At 49.2% G+C, this 18,917-nt stretch overlaps 1 protein-coding gene across 4 annotated transcripts in view; it reads left to right on the forward strand.

The window, feature by feature from the left end:
- Positions 1 to 18,917, forward strand: part of SENP6 (SUMO specific peptidase 6) — a 2,017,494-nt gene that overhangs the window by 1,673,060 nt on the left and 325,517 nt on the right. For all 4 annotated transcript variants that reach the window (XM_069606272.1, XM_069606273.1, XM_069606275.1 and 1 more), the window contains one exon: positions 898 to 1,001. In XM_069606272.1, the coding sequence (XP_069462373.1) occupies positions 898 to 1,001 (104 nt within the window). The remainder of the gene's footprint in view (positions 1 to 897; positions 1,002 to 18,917) is intronic.

Below are 18,917 nucleotides of genomic sequence, written 5' to 3' on the forward strand. Positions count from 1 at the left end.
CCCCAAAATAGAAATTCTGTCTTAAGATATACATGACCAGTTTTTTCACAATATTACAAATATAAACTGGTACATGGAAACAAACCAACTGCATGAATAACATTTCTCGCACCTACTTTGCATGTGTAGCATCCACAGTGAAGAAATCTGCTAAGCTGTAAGGGCACATGTGTTTACTGCTCATTAACTCTCAAAGTAGCAAAATGTCCACTACAACAAGCAACATTATCCATGCTTCCAGTGTAATGTAAATGTATTTTTTTTAGGAATGCTTGCCTGATGATCACAGTAATTCTTCTAGCATACCCTACTTATTTTGCCAAAAAACTATCTTCTGTGACACTTCAATACCCTGGAAAGAAAAAATCCTAGGTCTTGAAATTCCACATTTTAGAAGACAAATGCTTTTTTGTCATTCTCTGATCGAAGTGTGATTAGTCCAATTCATGCTAAACAAATGTTTTAAACAAGTACATGAAATAAACTGGGTCTCTCCCTTGGTATTGCAATCCTAGCCCGTCTACTGTTGGGCATATTATGGGTTGCCCTTGGGTTGGAAACATTTTCGAGATCAAGAAAACTTTGTCCACCGTTGAAGATAACTTGTCAATAGGCATATCCGTATTGGGGACTCTAATTCGTACTGTTCAGTGTATTTTGAAGTGATGAGTTCTATATGCTTGCTAGGAGAAATAATACTTTGGTGCTAGACTAAAAGGGACACAGTGCTGTACACTCTGTCATTGAGACCTATTTCACATTAGACTTCACTCTGCTTTGATACAATACAAGTAGAACTATGAATGCCAAACCATATTAAATCACTACACTTAGCACTTTGAAGCAGCTTGAGCCATAAAAATGATGTAAAACATGTTTTTGTTCTGAAATTTACAGATGCCTTAGATGCCATCAGACAAAGCTATAGTGAGGAACCGGCTGAAAGTAATAAAGGCTGTGAGGACGAACTTATTGATTTTTCAGAAGATCAAGATCATCTGGTAAGATTTATCAATTAATCATTGATCTTGACTGTTTCCTAATTGTAAAAGGGCTCCATCCCACAGATTCCCCGTCCAATAATATCCTGCCAGGCACACGCCTGCTCTGGAAACTGTTTTAACCACCATGGAAAGTACTTTGACTTTGCATTAACTCATTTCAGCATTTTTGGCACCCATGACCCTGGAATGTTATGTTATAACTGATATACTCAGGGGTGTGGAGTTTCTATATTCCCACTTGCAGGGCAAGTTATTTGTTGTCAGGGACAATGGGGTTTACTAAACATATTGCCCCCTCGGCAAGTAGACAGTAAGTAAAGTCTGTATAGGTTTTCTAGAATTTTAAAATACTTTTGATTGAAATAGTATGTTCCTGGGAGCATCATGGCTGCCAAGTGTGCTTGGATCCATCAACTATTTTGGTGGGCGAATTCTATTGCCGGAGTGGGTTGGATATTCAAATGTCTTCACCTTTCCAAATTGCAAAGAGTCTCCTTTGACGTTCAAATGCTGGTCCAACTGCAGTTGATAGTTAAAAGGCACTGTACTTGTATTGGACAGCCACAGCATGAAGAGGATCTGTTTTAGAACTAAGAACAAGTGTAGAGTTCTGGTCATTGTGAAGGTATTTCGTTAGGGATTTTTAATAGAGGGAGAAGTGGCTTCAGTTCAACAAGCCAATGGGAAAGGATGATTCTCCAGCATGGGGTCTGGCATGGATTCACATGTTCATTAATATTCCCCGTCGTCAGGCTGGGAATCCTCGGTAAAGAAAAACATCAGTTTCAGTTTCGTTTTTGAACTGTCTTTCTTAGTAGTAACCAATCACTGGTCTCTGTGTCATACTGCCCCCAGCCAATGACTGCCCTCTCCCTAAGCCCCTCCCCTGGCAGCCATCCTCAGATTTTTACCGCACGTTCAAGTGTTGGGAGTCCTTGCGCTATAGCTCTCGAGCTTTTAGTGCATTTTGCGATTTTTCAAGGAATTTAATCTCATTTTTTCGGTCAATAGAGCCTCAAGCACCACCGTTTCTACTTACGATCAACGGGGACCTGTTTCGGAATTTTCTACGCCCCTCAAGGGTGAAGTTTTCGTCGAGTTACGCTTCTTGGAGGATTCCAGAAAACCTTGTGGCCTACACCGTGGACATGACCCAGGACAAAGGAAGCTCGACTCCCGGATCCAAGCTGTTCAGGAACTGCCCTGGATGCGGATTGCAGAATGTGTTCAAGGAGGATGAGCATTGTAGATGCCTCTACTGCCTTCACGAAGACAAAACGCACGTGGAGAAGCACTGTGCGTTTTGCAAGAACATGTTGGAGCGGACCATGAGGGATCGGCGGATCCGCCTCTCCAACTGGCTGGAAGGGAAGAGCCCAGCGGTAGGTGAGAAGAAGAGGTCCGAGTGGTCTTCTAAGTCCTTTGAGGGCGCTCCAGCGACCCAACAGAAGGCTAAGCACCGCGAGTCCACGGGCACTGGGAGCGCCGAACGGTCAGGCTCCTCGGCTGCCAGGCAGGGCGCACTTTCACCGGTGCCATCAACCACGAGCCATCAACCACGAGAAAGTTGGAGAACCCGGGTAAGCTTCTGGAGAAGCCCTGGTCGATCCCGACGGAAGCAGCCGAGGGGGAGCGAGGCGTTGACCCTCCCCCCCCAATGTGAAGGCCTCAAGCGCGCCAAAAGTCGTGAAGGCCCTGATTCACCCGGCTAAGGCCTCTATCGAGGGAGTCGTGGCGGCCCTAGCGAAGCCCAGTGGAGGCGACCTCTGGGCCCAGAGTTTCCCTGCCACAGCGGAGGGAATCCTCTTTTCAGCCCATCGATAAAACCCCCATGAGAACCACAGGGGAAAAAGGGGGGGGGTGGTGGCCATCAAAGACACGGATTCAGCCTCTGAAGAGGAACTGGCTGGAGTTGTGAAGATCCTCAACAAGGAGTTCGAGGAGGTCCGGTCCCACAGGAGGGATCCCGACGAGGCGGACGAAGAGAGCGACAGTGGTGCCAACGAGGTTCCCGTGGAGGCGGAGGATTCCACTCCCCAACAGTCGTGCCTGTTGCAGCCTGTACGCGAGCCTCAGGACAACTCTGGAGCAATCTTGATGCCGATCCAGGCCTTATGTACGGAGATAAGGACGAGGTTGCCCTTACCCCCCAACGGAAGATCCAGCGGAACCTGGCCCATCGGGGAACCCTTCAAACAAGCGGAGGAGAGTTCATCCACCCCGCCCTTCCAGCCTTCATCTCCTTCCCCTGATCCTAGGGAAGACCCGGGAACAGAGACGGCCACAACGGGGACGGATGACGACGACGGTGGTGACGGGATGGGCCTTCCATCAATTCCAGGAACCTTCCAGCTGAACACCCTTAAGATTAAATGAAGACGACTTCTACAGAGCAGGTGGCCTCAGATCACACCTCCAGGAAGAGAAGACTGATTGCTATGCGAGTCACCATAATCTTGCGGTAACAGGTGATCTACAATGGACGAACAAAGGAGCGAGTCCTGCATGGTTTCCTTTAATGCAAGAAGGCTGAAAATGCAGAGCCTTCATCTTGTAGTGCAAGCTGAACATCCTCCAAGTTCCAAGGATGCACCTGGACCAGCGATGGCTGCAGCAAGGATTCCCAAAAGCTAGCTGCCCAGGCCTTCGTTGGTCCTGGGACAAGTTGGATTGGTCAAAGGGCAGACACAGTTCCTCAAGCAGGGGTCTTGTGTGGTTGTTCCTACCGGTCCAGAGTCGAAGCACCGACAAGGGTCTTCTTGAGATCAGGCAGAGGAGCAGGTCTTCATCAGGACTTTACTGGAGTTGATAATGGTCAGCTGCAAAGCTATCCCATCAAGGATAGCCGCTTGCTACACAATCTGCCCAGCAGCAGAGATCCAGGCAACAGGATGTGCAATGGGAGCAGACACTCACCCCACCTGTGGCCACACACAGACTACCCCTTCGCCCGTGAAAACAGCAGCTTTCCCTGAGGAAAGGCCATTTCATATATAGCAATTCCAGCCCTGAGAGGGCAGAAAGGCTAGAGAATAACCTGGCAAAAGGACAAGTCTCGTGGCATGGCCATCTTTCAGTGCTAGCCACTTTTACTAGCCATTTGCGGTAATTGCAAATGTGCACAAGTAAAAAGTTTAAAACCCTGTAGGAGAATATCTGCTGCCACCAGGCCATGCTGGACGCTTTGTATATGTAACACAAAAGAAAGTTATAAGGTGAAAAAATATCTTGACCTCACTTCAGTTTAGTGTGATGTGTGTACTTAAATTAAGAAATCCATAAAGAGAGACAGTCTCTTAACACTGATAGTCTTATGGACTGATCAATCTCCCCATGAAAACGGACACAAATCAAGGAAAGTAAAGCAGAAGCCCTTACTTGCCTCCAAAAGGTTAGGACAGGAGTCGCAACCAAGAAAAAAGAAAGGGTGCCCCATAGAAATCTATGGGAGGAAAGCAGAAAAAAGAAAATCTTTCCTAATAGAATGTTCAGGAGCTAGAGATTCAAGTCCCGCTCTAAAGAACTTGAGGTGAAAAAAGAAAAGGATACAGCGAAAGAGGTCGAATGCCCCAAAATAGTATTAATCAAAATGCCACTCATCTTCTCACTCTTGAAGGGAGGCACCGTGAATCTTGACCTGACCTCAGGAGTTGTTGTAACCGCCAAAGTTGGTATGGGCTCAGTTTGCCACTGCCACCACTAGACCATGGTAGTGGTAGGAGTTCAGGCAGAAAATGTTCGCTAATGGGCTGTTAATTTCAACTTCTGTGCCAAAAACAGAGCCAGGTCCTGTTGCAACTTCCAAGGCCGCCAATAGCACATTTGGTCCAGAACTCGGGGATCAAAGTAGCACTACTTATTCTCCAGAGATACTTGATGTATCTAAGAAACTTAAGGATTACTACCCACATTTTAGCAAAGAAACATTTATCTGCCAGACATTTTGGAACAAGGCCCTTCCTCGAACACTCCCTTATCATTCAATTGGACATTTCCATCCATGAGCTTTCGTTGTGGTTGAAATATACTTTTGGTCCAGGCCTGTGACAAGGATTTAGCTAGTAAACATAGCCCTGTGCCTTTCAACCGGTTTTCAGCCACCCATCCTACCACTAAGAACCTGGTTTTCCAAAAATATAGGAAGGAACTCAGTCCATCCCTCCGGCACCCTCGCCTGTACTTCTAGCATGCTGTGGGACATGGTGAAGTTAGGCAGTTGTCAACCTGCCCCCAGATTTGCGGGTAAATTTGGCCAAACTTTTTGAATTTGCCAGAGGCACCCAAACCTGTTTTTTAGCAACGCCTTAAAACTGCAGCATGTGTGACCACGATCAATGTTGTTAGGCAGCATTAGTCAATGCTTACCTCAGGGTTTTTGCCTGATATCCAGTCCAAACATTTGCCCCAAGCCTTTGGGTGGAACCAATCTTGAGCACTCGCTGCTGTGATTGCAGGTTTGAATCCTGGCAAGGCCAACTGGGCCTTTCATCCTTTTTCGGTCGATAAATGAGTACCAACTTCGGTTCGGTTATCTTGTATGTACACGTTCCATGGAAAGCGCTTGGGTTTAAGCCCTATATAGATGCACATCATTGTCATTAAGGCATTCAAGCTACAGGCAAGGCACAACGTCTGGAGGTGCAGCAACCCTCAACATCTTTTGCTAGGTGTTCATTCTCTCCTTACCCTCTTTTACCCGTAGGTGGCGGGGCTCGGGTACCTCAACACTCAACATCAGAGACATTACCTTTGCCTCACCAGATGTGCCGAGAGCAAGGTTTGTCTCTTCAATCCTCACCTCTGCCTCCAAACCCCTTTAATTTGCCGTTCCACCAATGTTCACTGGTGCAGAGAGGCTGTCCCCGTTTGTAACAGAGTGGATGAAGAGCACCTACGATGCCTGGGCCTTTGTAGGTCGTTTCACATGGGTTACAGTCTCCCTTTCCTTGTACTACCCTAGATCTGTAAATGTTAAGATGGTTTTTCCGAAATCATTGCTGGTTTGTGTTTCAGAGAGATCAACCGGTAGTGAACCTACAGGGTTTAAACCTTAGGCCAAAGTCCTTAGTGGATATGAGTGAGCAGTTGGGCTGCACTCTGGGGGATTTTAATGGTATGAGGTGCAGTTGTCGCACACAAAGGATACCAATTAAAGGATTGCACACATTAGCTGGTGCCCTGCTATGTGCTTTGTAGGAGACTGAGGTGGGAGGAGCACCATAGTGCTTAAAAACACCTGTGCGCTCCAAGCCCAGAAGAGCGGCTAGTGGGGTGGGCGGATGCTCTGCGGTTACCTTCATATTCTGGGCAGTCCTGGAACCCAAGAAACTGTCAGATTGGGCAAAGCCGGAGGTCTGACACGTGAGGTCATGTTGTTTGCTCCCGTTCTGCCCTAGGTAACGCCACTGATAGAGGGCTCCCAGGATTTAGTGTCTTGTACATGGTACTGATCAGCTGTGGGCTGACCTGATGCCCCCTCACCTCCCTGCTTTTAACTTTCTCTCATAATTTTTCACTGAGCCTTTGGCACTTGACTCTAGCTACAGAAGTCATCTATATGACATACAGCACAACTCCTGAGTACCTTCATCCTATATTAGCAGATGCTTAACAACATTATACTATTTCCGCTGTACTTTAAGAGCTGAATGAATAGTATATTTTGTGGTAGGACAGAAGGGGACAGACCAGTTTTTGACATTTTTGAAACTCTTAAGTGAAAAAGGCCTCACCGTCCATAATCTATGGATTTCCCTGTCTAACCCAACTAACTAAGGTGCTCGTCTGTTGTGAATTCCAAAGCTAAGCTGATCTGTCCCTACCACTAAGAAAAGAAATGGCAAAAGATCAGGAGAATGACTCCCTTCTCCTGGATGGGCTTCCTCAGCCTTAGACAATTTTGAGATACTTTTTTTTACTATCTCTTGGATTAACATATTTAGTTGCTCTAGGGGATTTTTGCAATTCTTTGGCTCCCCTATGCCTTCTCTTCGTAGGCTTCTCCTTCTCAGCGTTATGAGCTTTGCAAACTCTTGTAAAATGTATTTCTTAAATGTCTCCCGACAGTGTCTCCTTCCCTGAGATTACTAGGGATATTGAGTCCCTCTTTGTGTTTCTTGTTCTGTGTTTCTATTGTTGTTTAACTCCTTATGAATAACATTTGGTATCAAGATCCTTCTCCTCTGATTCACTGTATTTCTCCTTGAGAAAATCATAGCAGACCCAATAGTTATTCCTATACTCTTGTCCAGTTCTTAAATTTCTTAAATTACTGAGATGAATAATGGAAGCTTCATACAGGTTCTCATTCTTCTTAACTTCTGACCAGTCACTGGGATGAGTAGATTTAATCCCTGAATGTTTCTTACTATTCTTAATCGCTGCCCACTAACTGGGTTGAGTAGGCTGCATCCCTGAGTTTTTCACTGTTCTTACTTTCATACCTCTGACTGGGACGAGTAGACTGAGTCCCAGAGTGTATCTCACTCTTCTTAGTTTTGCGCCATTCACTGGGATGAGTAGGCTGATGGTACTCGTTATCCCTGTGTTCCCTCCTGGGTCTCCTGCCGTCCGGTTACCTTGTTTTCCACGGGTTGACTCACAGGATACGGACTTCCCTTGCAGTGAGAATAGCTTCGGTTCTCGCTCTGACTCCTTCTGTTTCTTCTCCACGGCACCAGTGCTCCAGCAGTCTCTGCGTTTTTGCCAGACTAAACAGTCCACCTCGCCAGGGTCACACCACTGCCCTCCACTGGTTCTCCCTCCTGGAGTTTTCTTCCCCCTCTCTCTTCTGCCTACTGCCTCCTCTGTGCTTCTTGCCCACTGCACCTTTTTATGATAGTTTGGTGGGTCCTCCTCAGCAAAGGATTATAATCAGTTTTCTCTTTTTAGTTGACCACTCTTCATTATTTGTTGATTCCTCTTCTTCACAGTAGTTTTACTATATTGTTCAATTTGGATCTTGGCTCTTCTTATGTCACAATAACAAACAATGGCTTGGTTTGATGGATGTCTCTGAAGTTCTGATGTTCCCCAGCATGGGGTCTGGTATGGATTCACATGCTCATGAATATTCCCCGTCGTCAGGCTGGGAATCCTCGGTAAAGAAAAAATCAGTTTTGTTTCTGAACTGTCTTTCTCCTAATAACCAATCACTGGTCTCTGGGTCATGCTGTCCCCAGCCAAAAACTGCTCTCTACCTAAGCCCCTCCTCTGGCAGCCATCTTCAGATTTTACTGCACGTTCAAGTGTTGGGAGTCCTCGTGCTATAGCTCTCGAGCTTTTACTGCGTTTTGCGATTTTTCAAAGAGTTTACTCTATTTTTTTCAGTCAATCGAGCCTCAAGCTCCACCGTTTCTACTTCCGATCAACCGGGACCCATTTCTGATTTTCCTATGCCCCTCAAGGGCGAGTTTTCATTGAGTTTCGCTTCTTGGAGGATTCCGGAAGATCTTCGAGGCCTACCCCGTGTGGACATGGCCCAGGACAAAGTAAACACAACACCCGGATCCAAGGTTTTCAGGAGCTGCCCTGGATGCGGGTTACAAAATGTCTTCAAGGAAGATGAGCATTCTCGGTACCTCTACTGCCTTCACGACGACAAATCGCATGTGGAAAAGGACTGTGTAAGATGTCTGAACGGACAATGAGGAATCATCCTACTCGACCCACCAACTGGCTGGAGGGGAAGAGCCCAGCAGCAGGTGAGAAGAAGTCCGAGCGGTCTTCTAAGACCTTCTAAGCATCGCGAGTGCCGATGGGTCGGACTCTTTAGCTGCCAGGCAGGGCGCGATGTCACCAACGCCATCAACCACGAGCCAACGCTCTGGCTTGGGGAAAAGGAAGTCGGAGAACCCGGGTAAGCTTCGGGAGAAGTCCCGATCGATCCCGACGGCGGCAGCTGAGGGGGAGCGAGGTGCTGACCCTCCCCCCCCCAAGGTGAAGGCCTCAGGCGCTCCCAAAGTCGCAAAGGTCCTGATTCACCAGGTAAGGCCTCGATCGAGGGAGTCGTGGCAGCCCTGAGGGGAAGCCTGCAGAGGCTATCCCAGTGGAGACGACCTCTGGGCCCAGAGTTTCCCTGCCACCACAGAGGGAATCCTCTTTTCAGCCTATCAATAAGACCCCTGTGAAACCCCGGGCAGAGAAGGGGGGGGCACGGTAGACATTACGGACACAGATACCACCTCTGAAGATGAGCTGGCTGGTGTCACAAAGATTCTGGACAAGAAGTTCAAGGAGATCCGGTCCTACGGGAGGGATCACGACAAGGCGGACGAAGAAAGCGACGGTGGTGCCGACGAGGATCCTACTCCCTAACCGTTGCTCCCGTCGCAACCGGTGCCTATGCCACAAGACAACTCAGCTCAGGACCGATCTTGATGGCTATTCAGGCCTTGTGTACTTGGATAAGGACAAGGTTACCCTGGACCGTCAGGAAGCCCACCGAGCAAGCGGAGGTGAACCCATCCCCCTCCTCCTGTCCACCCTTCACAACCTTCTCAGCCTTCCCCTCCACCAAGGGATGAGACGGGAACGGAGACAGCGACGACTGGGACGGACGACGACGACGGTGGTGACGATGGAATGGACCTCCCATCACTACCCGCTCGGGCCTCCCCCCCTGCACCGACAAAATTGGCTCCTTCCACGCCATGATCACCAGGGCATCTGAGCTCTTCCAGCTCTGTCCCGAAGAACAAAAGGAGGGCTTCCTCTATCAACGGCGGGAGGCCAAGAGGAAGACTGTTCATGCAGTCCCGTTACTGGATGATATCTGGGACGAGGGGCTGTTGCTCCTGAAGAACACGTCCTGAAGAACACGAGAAGTACCAGGTCCCGGACTCTTCACCAATGTGCCTCATGGCACAGCTGTTCCCGGATTCAGTGGACTCCGCGGTGGCCAAGAAGAAAGCAGCGGGGGCGACAGCTTCAACTTCGACATCCCCGCCGGACTTCGAGGGGAAGAAGCTTGACGCCATGGGACAATGGGTCATATTGTCGGCGGCGACGACTATTAAAGCGGCCAACGCCCTCGCGATTGTGGCACGCTACGACAGGGAGCTGTGGTTCAAGATCGCTCCCCTGCTGGACTTCCTCCCGGACGACAAGAGGGCTGAGGCCCTAGAGATCCTACAGGAAGGCGAGGTGGCTTCGGAACACGCCATTACGGTGGCCACAGACATCGCTGACACCGGCTTTCGTCAGATGGGCAACAACGTTTGCCTTCGCTGGCACGGTTGGCTTAAGGCCACCGACTTCCGCCAGGATGTGCGGATCAGGGTTCTGGACATGCCCTTCGACGGAAACAACCTGTTCGGCAAGACAGTGGACGAGTCACTGCAGGCCATCAAGGCGGACACCGAGACGGCTCTGGCCTTGGGTGTTCTTAAACAACAACGGCCGTCCTTTTGGAACTCCGGAGGCAAGCAAGGTGCCTCCAAAGGATTTGGCGGCGGTTCCTCGTCGTACCGCCAAGCGGCGGCTGAACCAGCTCTGACGTTGGGCTCCCACCAGAGCACCCCGTTGGGAGGCCGGCTGGCGAAATTAGTCAGCGTGTGGGAGTCCATCTCCACAGACCGTTGGGTGCTGGTTGCCCTGGCCTGCCGGCACACCCTGGAATTTCAGAAAAGGTGTCCCTGCATACCACCCATGGCCAGGAAGGAAAACCACGTCCCACAACTACTTCTGGAGGTACGAGCGATGCTAAGAAAAGGAGCCATAGAACTCGTCCCAAAAACACTCCGGAGCTCCGGAGTGTACTTGCTGTACTTTCTCCTCCGGAAGAAGACCGGCGGTTGGCGACCCATCCTGGGCCTTCGGCGTCTAAACTAATAGATCAAGTCTCAGAAATTCCGGATGGTCACCCTCCAGCATGTGCTGGGACAGCTGGAGGAAGGCGATTTCCTATCGTCGCTAGACTTGGAGGATGCCTACTTCCACATCCCCATTCTAAAGGGACACCGCAAATTCCTTCGATTCGTAGTCCAGGGGCGGCACTATCAGTTCAAGGCCCTTCCGTTTGGATTGAAGTCGGCACCCAGGGTGCTCAACACGTGCCTGGCACCAGTGACGGTGCAGCTGCGCCTACAGGGTTTCCACGTCTACCACTACCTGGACGATTGGCTCATCCGAGCAAAGTCGAGGGAACTCGCTGTCGATCACACAGCGAAGACCGTCCAACTGCTCACGGGTCTGGGATTCTCGTTCAACTTTGCGAAATCCCACTTGGTACTCGACACAGTGGCGCAATTGGCTGCACCGTCAGAGGAAAGGACGAAGGCCATCCTGGGCAGGGTACAACGGCTCTTGACCATGGAGGCGGCCAGGGTGAGGTCCATCAAGTCCCTACTCGACATGATGTCCTTGTGCATCTACCTCGTGCGCCTATGCAGGCTGCGGATGCGACCACTGCAATAGTTCCTCGATGCCTATTGGACGCAAGCAGCGGGCAGTTTCGAAGACAGGATCTCACTCAACGAGACTTCCCGCCAAGCGATCCGGTGGTGGGGCATCCTTGCAGCGGGCATGGGTCCAGACCCCGGCACATCAGGAAACGGTGACAACGGATGTCTCCCTGGAGGGATGGGGAGCGCACACCGGAGATCTCCACGCAAGAGGCCTTTGGCTCCCGGAGGAGAGGTCACTACACATCAATGTCCTGGAGCTCCAAGCCGTGTTCTGGGACCTCAGGTTGTTCCTTCCGTCCCTCAAGGGCAAAGTGGTGAGGGTCTTCACCGACAACACCACCACGATGTTCTACATCCGGAAGCAGGGGAGCACCAGATCCCCAGCCCTAGTCAAGGAAGCGCAGGATCTGTGGCACTGGGCCGTCGCCCAAGGGATGTTTCTGGTACCCTTCTATCTGGCAGGAATAAAGAACACCATCGCCGACTCACTCAGCAGGGAACTGCGCTCGTGCCATGAGTGGGAGCTGCGGCAGGATCAAGTGGATCGCCTATTCCGACGATGGAGCAATCCCCAGATCAACCTATTTGCGACGGCGACGAACGGCAAGTGCCGGAGGTTCGCCAGCAGGTTTCCCCAGCCAGGGAGCATGGGCGATGCCTTCTCATTCCACTGGGTCGGCCTGTTCCTATATGCATTCCCACCTTTGCCGTTGCTCTTGCGACTCATCAGTCAACTCAGACGGTCCCGGTGCAGGATGATCCTCGTCGCACCGGCGTGGCCTGGGCAGATTTGGTTCCCGGACCTTCTGGACATGTCAGCGTCGTCTACCTCCCCCCCCCCCAGTCAAACTTCAGACGGACGCGGATCTTCTCGCCAGAGAAGGAGGCGCCATCCTCCACCACGACCCGGTGTCACTGAACCTGCAGGCCTGGCTCCTGCAGCACTAGAGTTCGGAGGGCATGATATCCCAGCGGACTGCAAGGAGGTGCTTGCAAAGGCCAGGGCGTCCTCGACTCACAAGTGCTATGGACACAAATGGAAGAGGTTCTCAGTCTGGTGCCACGCACAGAAGATTAAACCTTCTTAGGGAGAATTCTCTGTAAAGGCTAATTCCCCAAACCTAGTGAGTGTCCCCCAGCAGCTTTGCTGGATTTTTGGGGTTTATTTTTTTCTCCTGCTAAGGGTATGACTCTTTTTCTCCCACTCTTAGGTGTGATTTGAGAAGGTCCTTTGACTATGTAATGTGTTTTATGGGCTATGTGGTCTTTTACCAAAAACACATGAAGCCCTATGGAGTAAGTGTGTTACAGACCAACCTCAGTGCAGTAACACAGGAGTGTCATAGTGATCCCCACACATGGACTCCATACCCTGGGAATGACTATTGTCTCCCAGGGCATGTAAAGTCACCATTGGCTTTACTAGTCTTAAATTGTGAACAGAACCAGTATAAACCATCATATTGTGGAAGTACTGGTAGGGGTAATTCGATTGCCCCTGGGTCTGTTTTCCAAGGGGGCACTGTCCAGTCCCCCCTTGTCGAGTTTCTGGCTGGTGGCAGTGGATACCACGCGAAATATTCCATCGGAATATTTCCTAAGTGGATTTTCCCATTCATTTTAAATGCACCACTTTTTGGTGCAATGTTAAAGATACCGCCGGGTTATTTATTTGATATTTATTCCCCGGTTGGGTCTTTGTGCCAGGACTCGGTTTTAAAATGGCGTTTGTGTTTGCCTCTGAAACTCTAACCCAAGTCGAGCCCTTTGTTGCACTTTTTGGCGGGATTCTCCACAGAAGCTCTCCAAATGATGCCACTCTGTCTGCGGTCAACAGGATGTGTGGGAGGGGAATTAGGCACCCTGGACTGAGTTGCCTTGGCAACTCAAGTCGCACTCTTGTGTGATTGGCCCAGTGGTGAGCCGCCCGGCTCACGACTTAGCATGTTTGAGTGACAGCTAGGCTGATGAATGGGGGTTTTGCTGCATAAAAGCAGGGCTTTGGGGACTGGAACTTCAGAAGTCGCAACAGGACCTAAAGAATCTGAAGAGGGGAGAAGCTGAGCCATCTACGACGACGACACCACCGGTGGAGCAGAGCCCTGCTGTACGAACTCACCACTTCCCCCAACGACAGAGGAGATCTTCTTCCAGGAGAGTCTTCTTCCCTTTGAGCTGGTGGGACCAACCAGTTCGCCTTTTTCACCTTCCTGGATCGTCTCGTGGTCGAATCGCCCGTGCCAAGCACCCCGGCGGCCGGATAGCCACACTTCACCACTACCACGAATAAAAGGGTCGTACCTTTTAACCAGGAAACTCTGCGGCTGGTTTCTTCCCTGGCAGTGCAAGACCGCCAGCTTTCCTCCACGTCGAGATCTTCTCTTCCCCTGGACGAAGCCCCGACTTACACCCGCTGCCAGGAACAACTGCCCCCGCTGGAGCTTTATCACCATTTCAGGTACTGTGTCCCGCCTGGTCTCCCTTGCAACAGACTGTCCAAGGTGTCCTGTAAATCCTTGACTCTCTGTCCTGGGGTGACCTCGGACCTGCTAACTTTACCTTTCTGACTTGATCCAACCTCTTTTGACTTTTCTGCAAAGACTTTGAGTGCATTTCCACTGTGTGATCTTGAGCACATTCCGCCTTGCTCTCTCCAAGAGTGGGCCTGGCCTATGAACTTTTTGCTCTACAGTAGACCCTGCCTTTCTTGACTTGCTGTGGTTTCTTAAAAGTGTTGGTATTGTGTGTTTTTCCTATTCTGCCTTTTCTCTCTGTTTTTTAAACAGATTATTGGAGTGCCATCTACGGTTTACGCGCTCACCTCTGTTTTGCAAAATAAGTGGTGTCTTAACCTAGACTTGTCGAATAATTAACTAGGGAGCTGTATATACTTAGTGACTGTGTTCGAACTTGCTTGACATATTAGTGCCAGTGTTTTTAAATAAATAATTATATACTTTTATACCAAAGCTCTGGTCAGTGTTTGCTTGTGCTACTGTATTTTTAGCCCTATTGTGTATACTCTATATACTCCCTAACTCTTCTTGAGAGAAGTCTGACTGCTCAGCCACAGCTACCAGGTAAATCTGAGTGGTGCAGACTGCTACCAATTGGGTTTACTGCTTACTCCTGTAGACTTAAACTTTTTGCAGTGGTCCCTAAGGGAGCTGCACATGTTTCTGCCTAACAACCCTCTGCGGATTACGGCCCCTCAAGTGCTGCCGTACTTCCTGTCGCTGGCCAAGGCGGGGCTGGCCCCTGCCTCCATCAAGATCCATCTGGCAGCGATCTCCCCCTACACCAGAACTCCGGGGCGATCATCTCTGTGGTCCCATCGCCTGGTGAAGGAGTTCATGAAAGGGTTATTCCGATCGTTCCCTCCGGTGAAGGCCCTGGCCCTGGCGTGTGAACTCAACGTGGTGCTTATGGGGCTGCCATTCGAGCTGCTGCATTCTGCACCATTGAAGTTCCTGTCGTGGAAGACAGTGTTTCTTGTGGCCATCACCTCCGCACAACGAGTCAGAGATACAGGCCCTTTCCTGTAAACTTCCATACCTGACATTCCACCCCTCCTTCATGCCCAAGGTGCCGTCGGACTTCCATCCATTCGACCAGAGCGATCACTGCTAGCTCGGCCTTCCTGTCTGGTGTGCCCCTGGCAGTCATTGGCTGGGGACAGTATGACCCAGAGTCCAGTGATAGGTTATTAGGAGAAAGACAGTTCAGAAACAAAACTGAAACTGATGTTTTCTTTACCGGGGATTCCCAGCCTGACGATGGGGAATATTCATGAGCATGTGAATCCATGCCAGACCCATGCTGGAGAACAACAGTTACAGGAAAGTAACTTGTTCCAACTGTCATATCTGGGAAACTGTGCAGCAACAACTCGACACTGTTCCCGAACCCCTAAAATCACACATTTAAAAGGCCATCTCTGAAGCTAAGCAGATTGCCAGCTGAATCTTAAAGCATAACTTAGATGCAGCAGATAATGCTAGATGCATTATAGCGCAAAGGGCACTTCTATAACGATACGCATGGCTGTGTCAGTCAGGCTTCAATTTAGAGTCCAAGGCTATCCTCTTAATATGCCAATGGAACCCAATGCTCTCTTTGGTAAAACGGTTGATGATGCACTAAAAAGTGCAAAAGATGAACATGAGACATTGAAATCCTTGGATCAGAACACCAACAAACCGTTTATACAGCGGGGGTGTTTAACACACGCCATTCCTTTAGCGGACAAGAATACCCACAGTCCATGGGATACAGTCGGGGACAGTCCTCTTCCTGGGGTAATCCACAGGGACAATCCTCCCCTTCCAAATACAATTTTCAAAGGGGATATAAAAGGGGTACGGGTAGGGGAAGAGCCTCCACTACTAGCGGCTCCTTCGCCTCTAAACAATGACATCCCAGTACAGGTTCCCTCCCATGCAGCTCCAGTCTGAGGACGCATTTGCCAATTCAGCCGCGCATGGGAAGTGTTCCCATCCGATGAGTGGGTGTTATCGAATTTTTAGAAAAACCCCAACGTCATCCACCAAGACACCGGAAGATGTTGCCACAACACAAGAAGGTTCTACGAGAGGAGATCAAGTATCTAGTCCAAAACGGTGCAATAGAGCTGGTCCCTGCACACCAGGTAAACAAGGGTATCTATTCAGTGTACCTCCTTGTGCCGAAGAAAGACTTGAATATGCACCCTTTACTAGACCTACATCCAGCCAACACACATGTGAAACCACAAATGTTTCGCATGACAAAGCTGCAGGAGGTAATCCCCATCTTAAAACATTGGACATGAAAGGTGCATACATTCATATTTCAGTGTTGCCAGTGCACAATAAATACTTGTGCTTTCAAAAATCAAATATACACTGCCAATTCAAAGTATTCCCCTTCAGCATTTCATCAGCGCCAATGGTGTTCACCAAAGTACTGGAACTGGTAGCAGCACAACTGCGCAGAGTGTCAATCCCTGTGACCCCTTATCTCGACGACTGGCTCATTAGGGGAAATGCCACAAATGTTCTAAAACACCACGCAGGCAACGATCAATCTGTTGTTGAAGCTGGGGTTCTCCATCAACGAGAAAGTAAAGTTTTGTCGCCGGTCAAGTAAAACAATTACTGGGAGCAATTATAAAAACACAGGAAAAGTTGCTTTTCCCCTCAAACGAGAAAGTATGTAGTTGGTCATCAGATAACCATGCACAAGGCAATGTGCCTGCTTGGGATGATGGTGTTCTGCATTCATCTTGTTCCACACGATGCGGCTGCGCATGCGTCCGATGCAACAGTGGCTAGCGAAACAATGGTCTCAGGCAAGCGGTCAGTGGGACGATCTAGTGGTTGTTTTGCAAACCTTAGTACAAGCTCTACGCTTGTGGGCAAAAGTGAACATGTTCAAAGGGAAACCTTTTCGCAACCCACCAGTGCATGCCACTCACAACAGACGCCTCACTGTCAGGATAGGGAGCCCATTACTTACATCACGCTGCACATGGCGTGTGAACACAGACAACAGAAAGACAACATCAACCTACTAGAACTACTGGCAGTCCTCAAAGCCCTACAAGCATTTCAGCAACCCTTAGTAGGGCAGACAGTTCTAATACTTGCAGACAGTACCACTGCCATGTTCTATCTCAACAAACAGGGCGGGTCACACTCTCTAAATCTGTCCAGGTTAGCCGGGAAGATTTGGAGGTCGTTTCTCAAACGCAACATTTACATAGTGTCACAACACCTGCCGGGGTACACAATTCACTAGCAGACACTCTAAGCAGAATCCTACAGATACCCATAGAACACGAGTGGCAAATACACACAGCTATTTTAAACCATACCTTCACACAATGGGGCCATCCCATTCTTATTTGCAACAAAGCAAAATGCACAAGGCCCAGACTCCGCATCCAGGTTTCCCCAACCCGGATCCAAGGGGAACGCTCTGTGGATGAGTTAGTCAGGGAAATTTGCTTACCCTTTTCCACCGTCGTCACTCCTCAACAAAATAGTGCACAAGATGCGCCAAGAACAAGTCACTCTAATCCTGACGGCTCCGATATGGGCACGACAACCATGGTTTCCACACCTAATCAAACTAGCAATGTGCAAACCAGTCAAGCGTCCATGCCCATTCAGTATGTTGTCCCAACAGAACAGGATGACATTCCATCCATATCCTCAAACTTTGAACTTGGCAGCTTTGCTCCTGAAGTCAGAGTTTGGACATTTTAAACCCCCACAAAGGTGTATGGACATCCTAAAAGAAGCATGAAAGCTTAACACAAGAAACTGTTATTTTAACAAGTGGAAGAGATTTGTCATTTGGTGCAAATCACACAACATCAATCTAATGGACTGTTCTCCCGCATACATAGTTCACTGTATGACTGATCTCCTAGTGGCGGGCTAGTCTTTAATTCACTCAAAGTACACTTAGCTGCACTATCTGCTTACACTGCATGTCAAAACAAGATATCCTGGTACCAGTTATCAAAGCGTTCATGGAAGGAGTTAAGACTATATCCTCCCGTTTCAAATCTACCACCTGGTTGGAACCTCAATTTTGTACTACCAAAACTCATGTGTCCACCTTTTGAACCAATGCACAAAGCCAGTCTGAAACACTTAACTTCTCCAGCATGGGCTCTGTCATGGAGTCACATGCTCATGAATATTCCCTGTCATCAGATGGGGAATCCTCTGTAAAATAAAAACAGTTTCACTTTCACTTTAAAACTTTATTTCTTCTCTAAACCAATCACTGTTCTCTGGATCATACTGCCCACATCCAATTATGGTTATCTCCCTAAGCTCTGCCCCTGATGGCCATCTTCAGATATTTACCACACTCTTCAGTGTTGGGAGTCCTCAACTTGCTCTCCGAGCAATTTCCGTGCTATTTCGAATTTTTGTCCATAAAAAGTTTTAGGATTTTTGACCCGATTTTTGCTTGATCGGTTCCGACGAAGGACAGAGATCGGCAGCAGAGATTCGCTACCGGCGAAGATCTTCATCCACCGTCGGATCGTCATCGTAGTTTCGAGAAGGCCCGATCTTTGGCCTACTTTGCACATTTCAGCCATGACTGAGGAGAAGAAGGAAAGTTGATGCCTCTACAAACTCTGCGCTAATTGTGGCTTAAGGAATGTTTTTGTGGAAGATAGCTTCATAAATGCTTATATTGCCTGCTTCCAGACCACGATGAGGAGGGATGCAAGGTGTGCCGTGGTTCCTCGAAGAAAACCAAAAAAGATTGCTACAGCAGACTGTCAGCGTGGCACAAGTCAAGCAAGGCCACTGACTCTGCCTTGGGGCAGGGTCAAGCCGCATCTAGGACTCGCTGGTCCGAGGAACGAACTCCCTTGACAACACCCCACTTGCGGGGGTCCAAGAGAAGGACAAGCTTTGCGCCGCTAGAGCCGCTGAGGCTGGTCCCGAGTCGGGCAAAAGGCGATCGTCATCACTGTCGGCCTCCACGGTGAAACTACCAT

Source organism: Ambystoma mexicanum, chromosome 4p (genome assembly GCF_040938575.1).
Source record: "Ambystoma mexicanum isolate Mex_15411 chromosome 4p, UKY_AmexF1_1, whole genome shotgun sequence".
In the NCBI taxonomy this organism is placed as follows: domain Eukaryota; kingdom Metazoa; phylum Chordata; class Amphibia; order Caudata; family Ambystomatidae; genus Ambystoma; species Ambystoma mexicanum.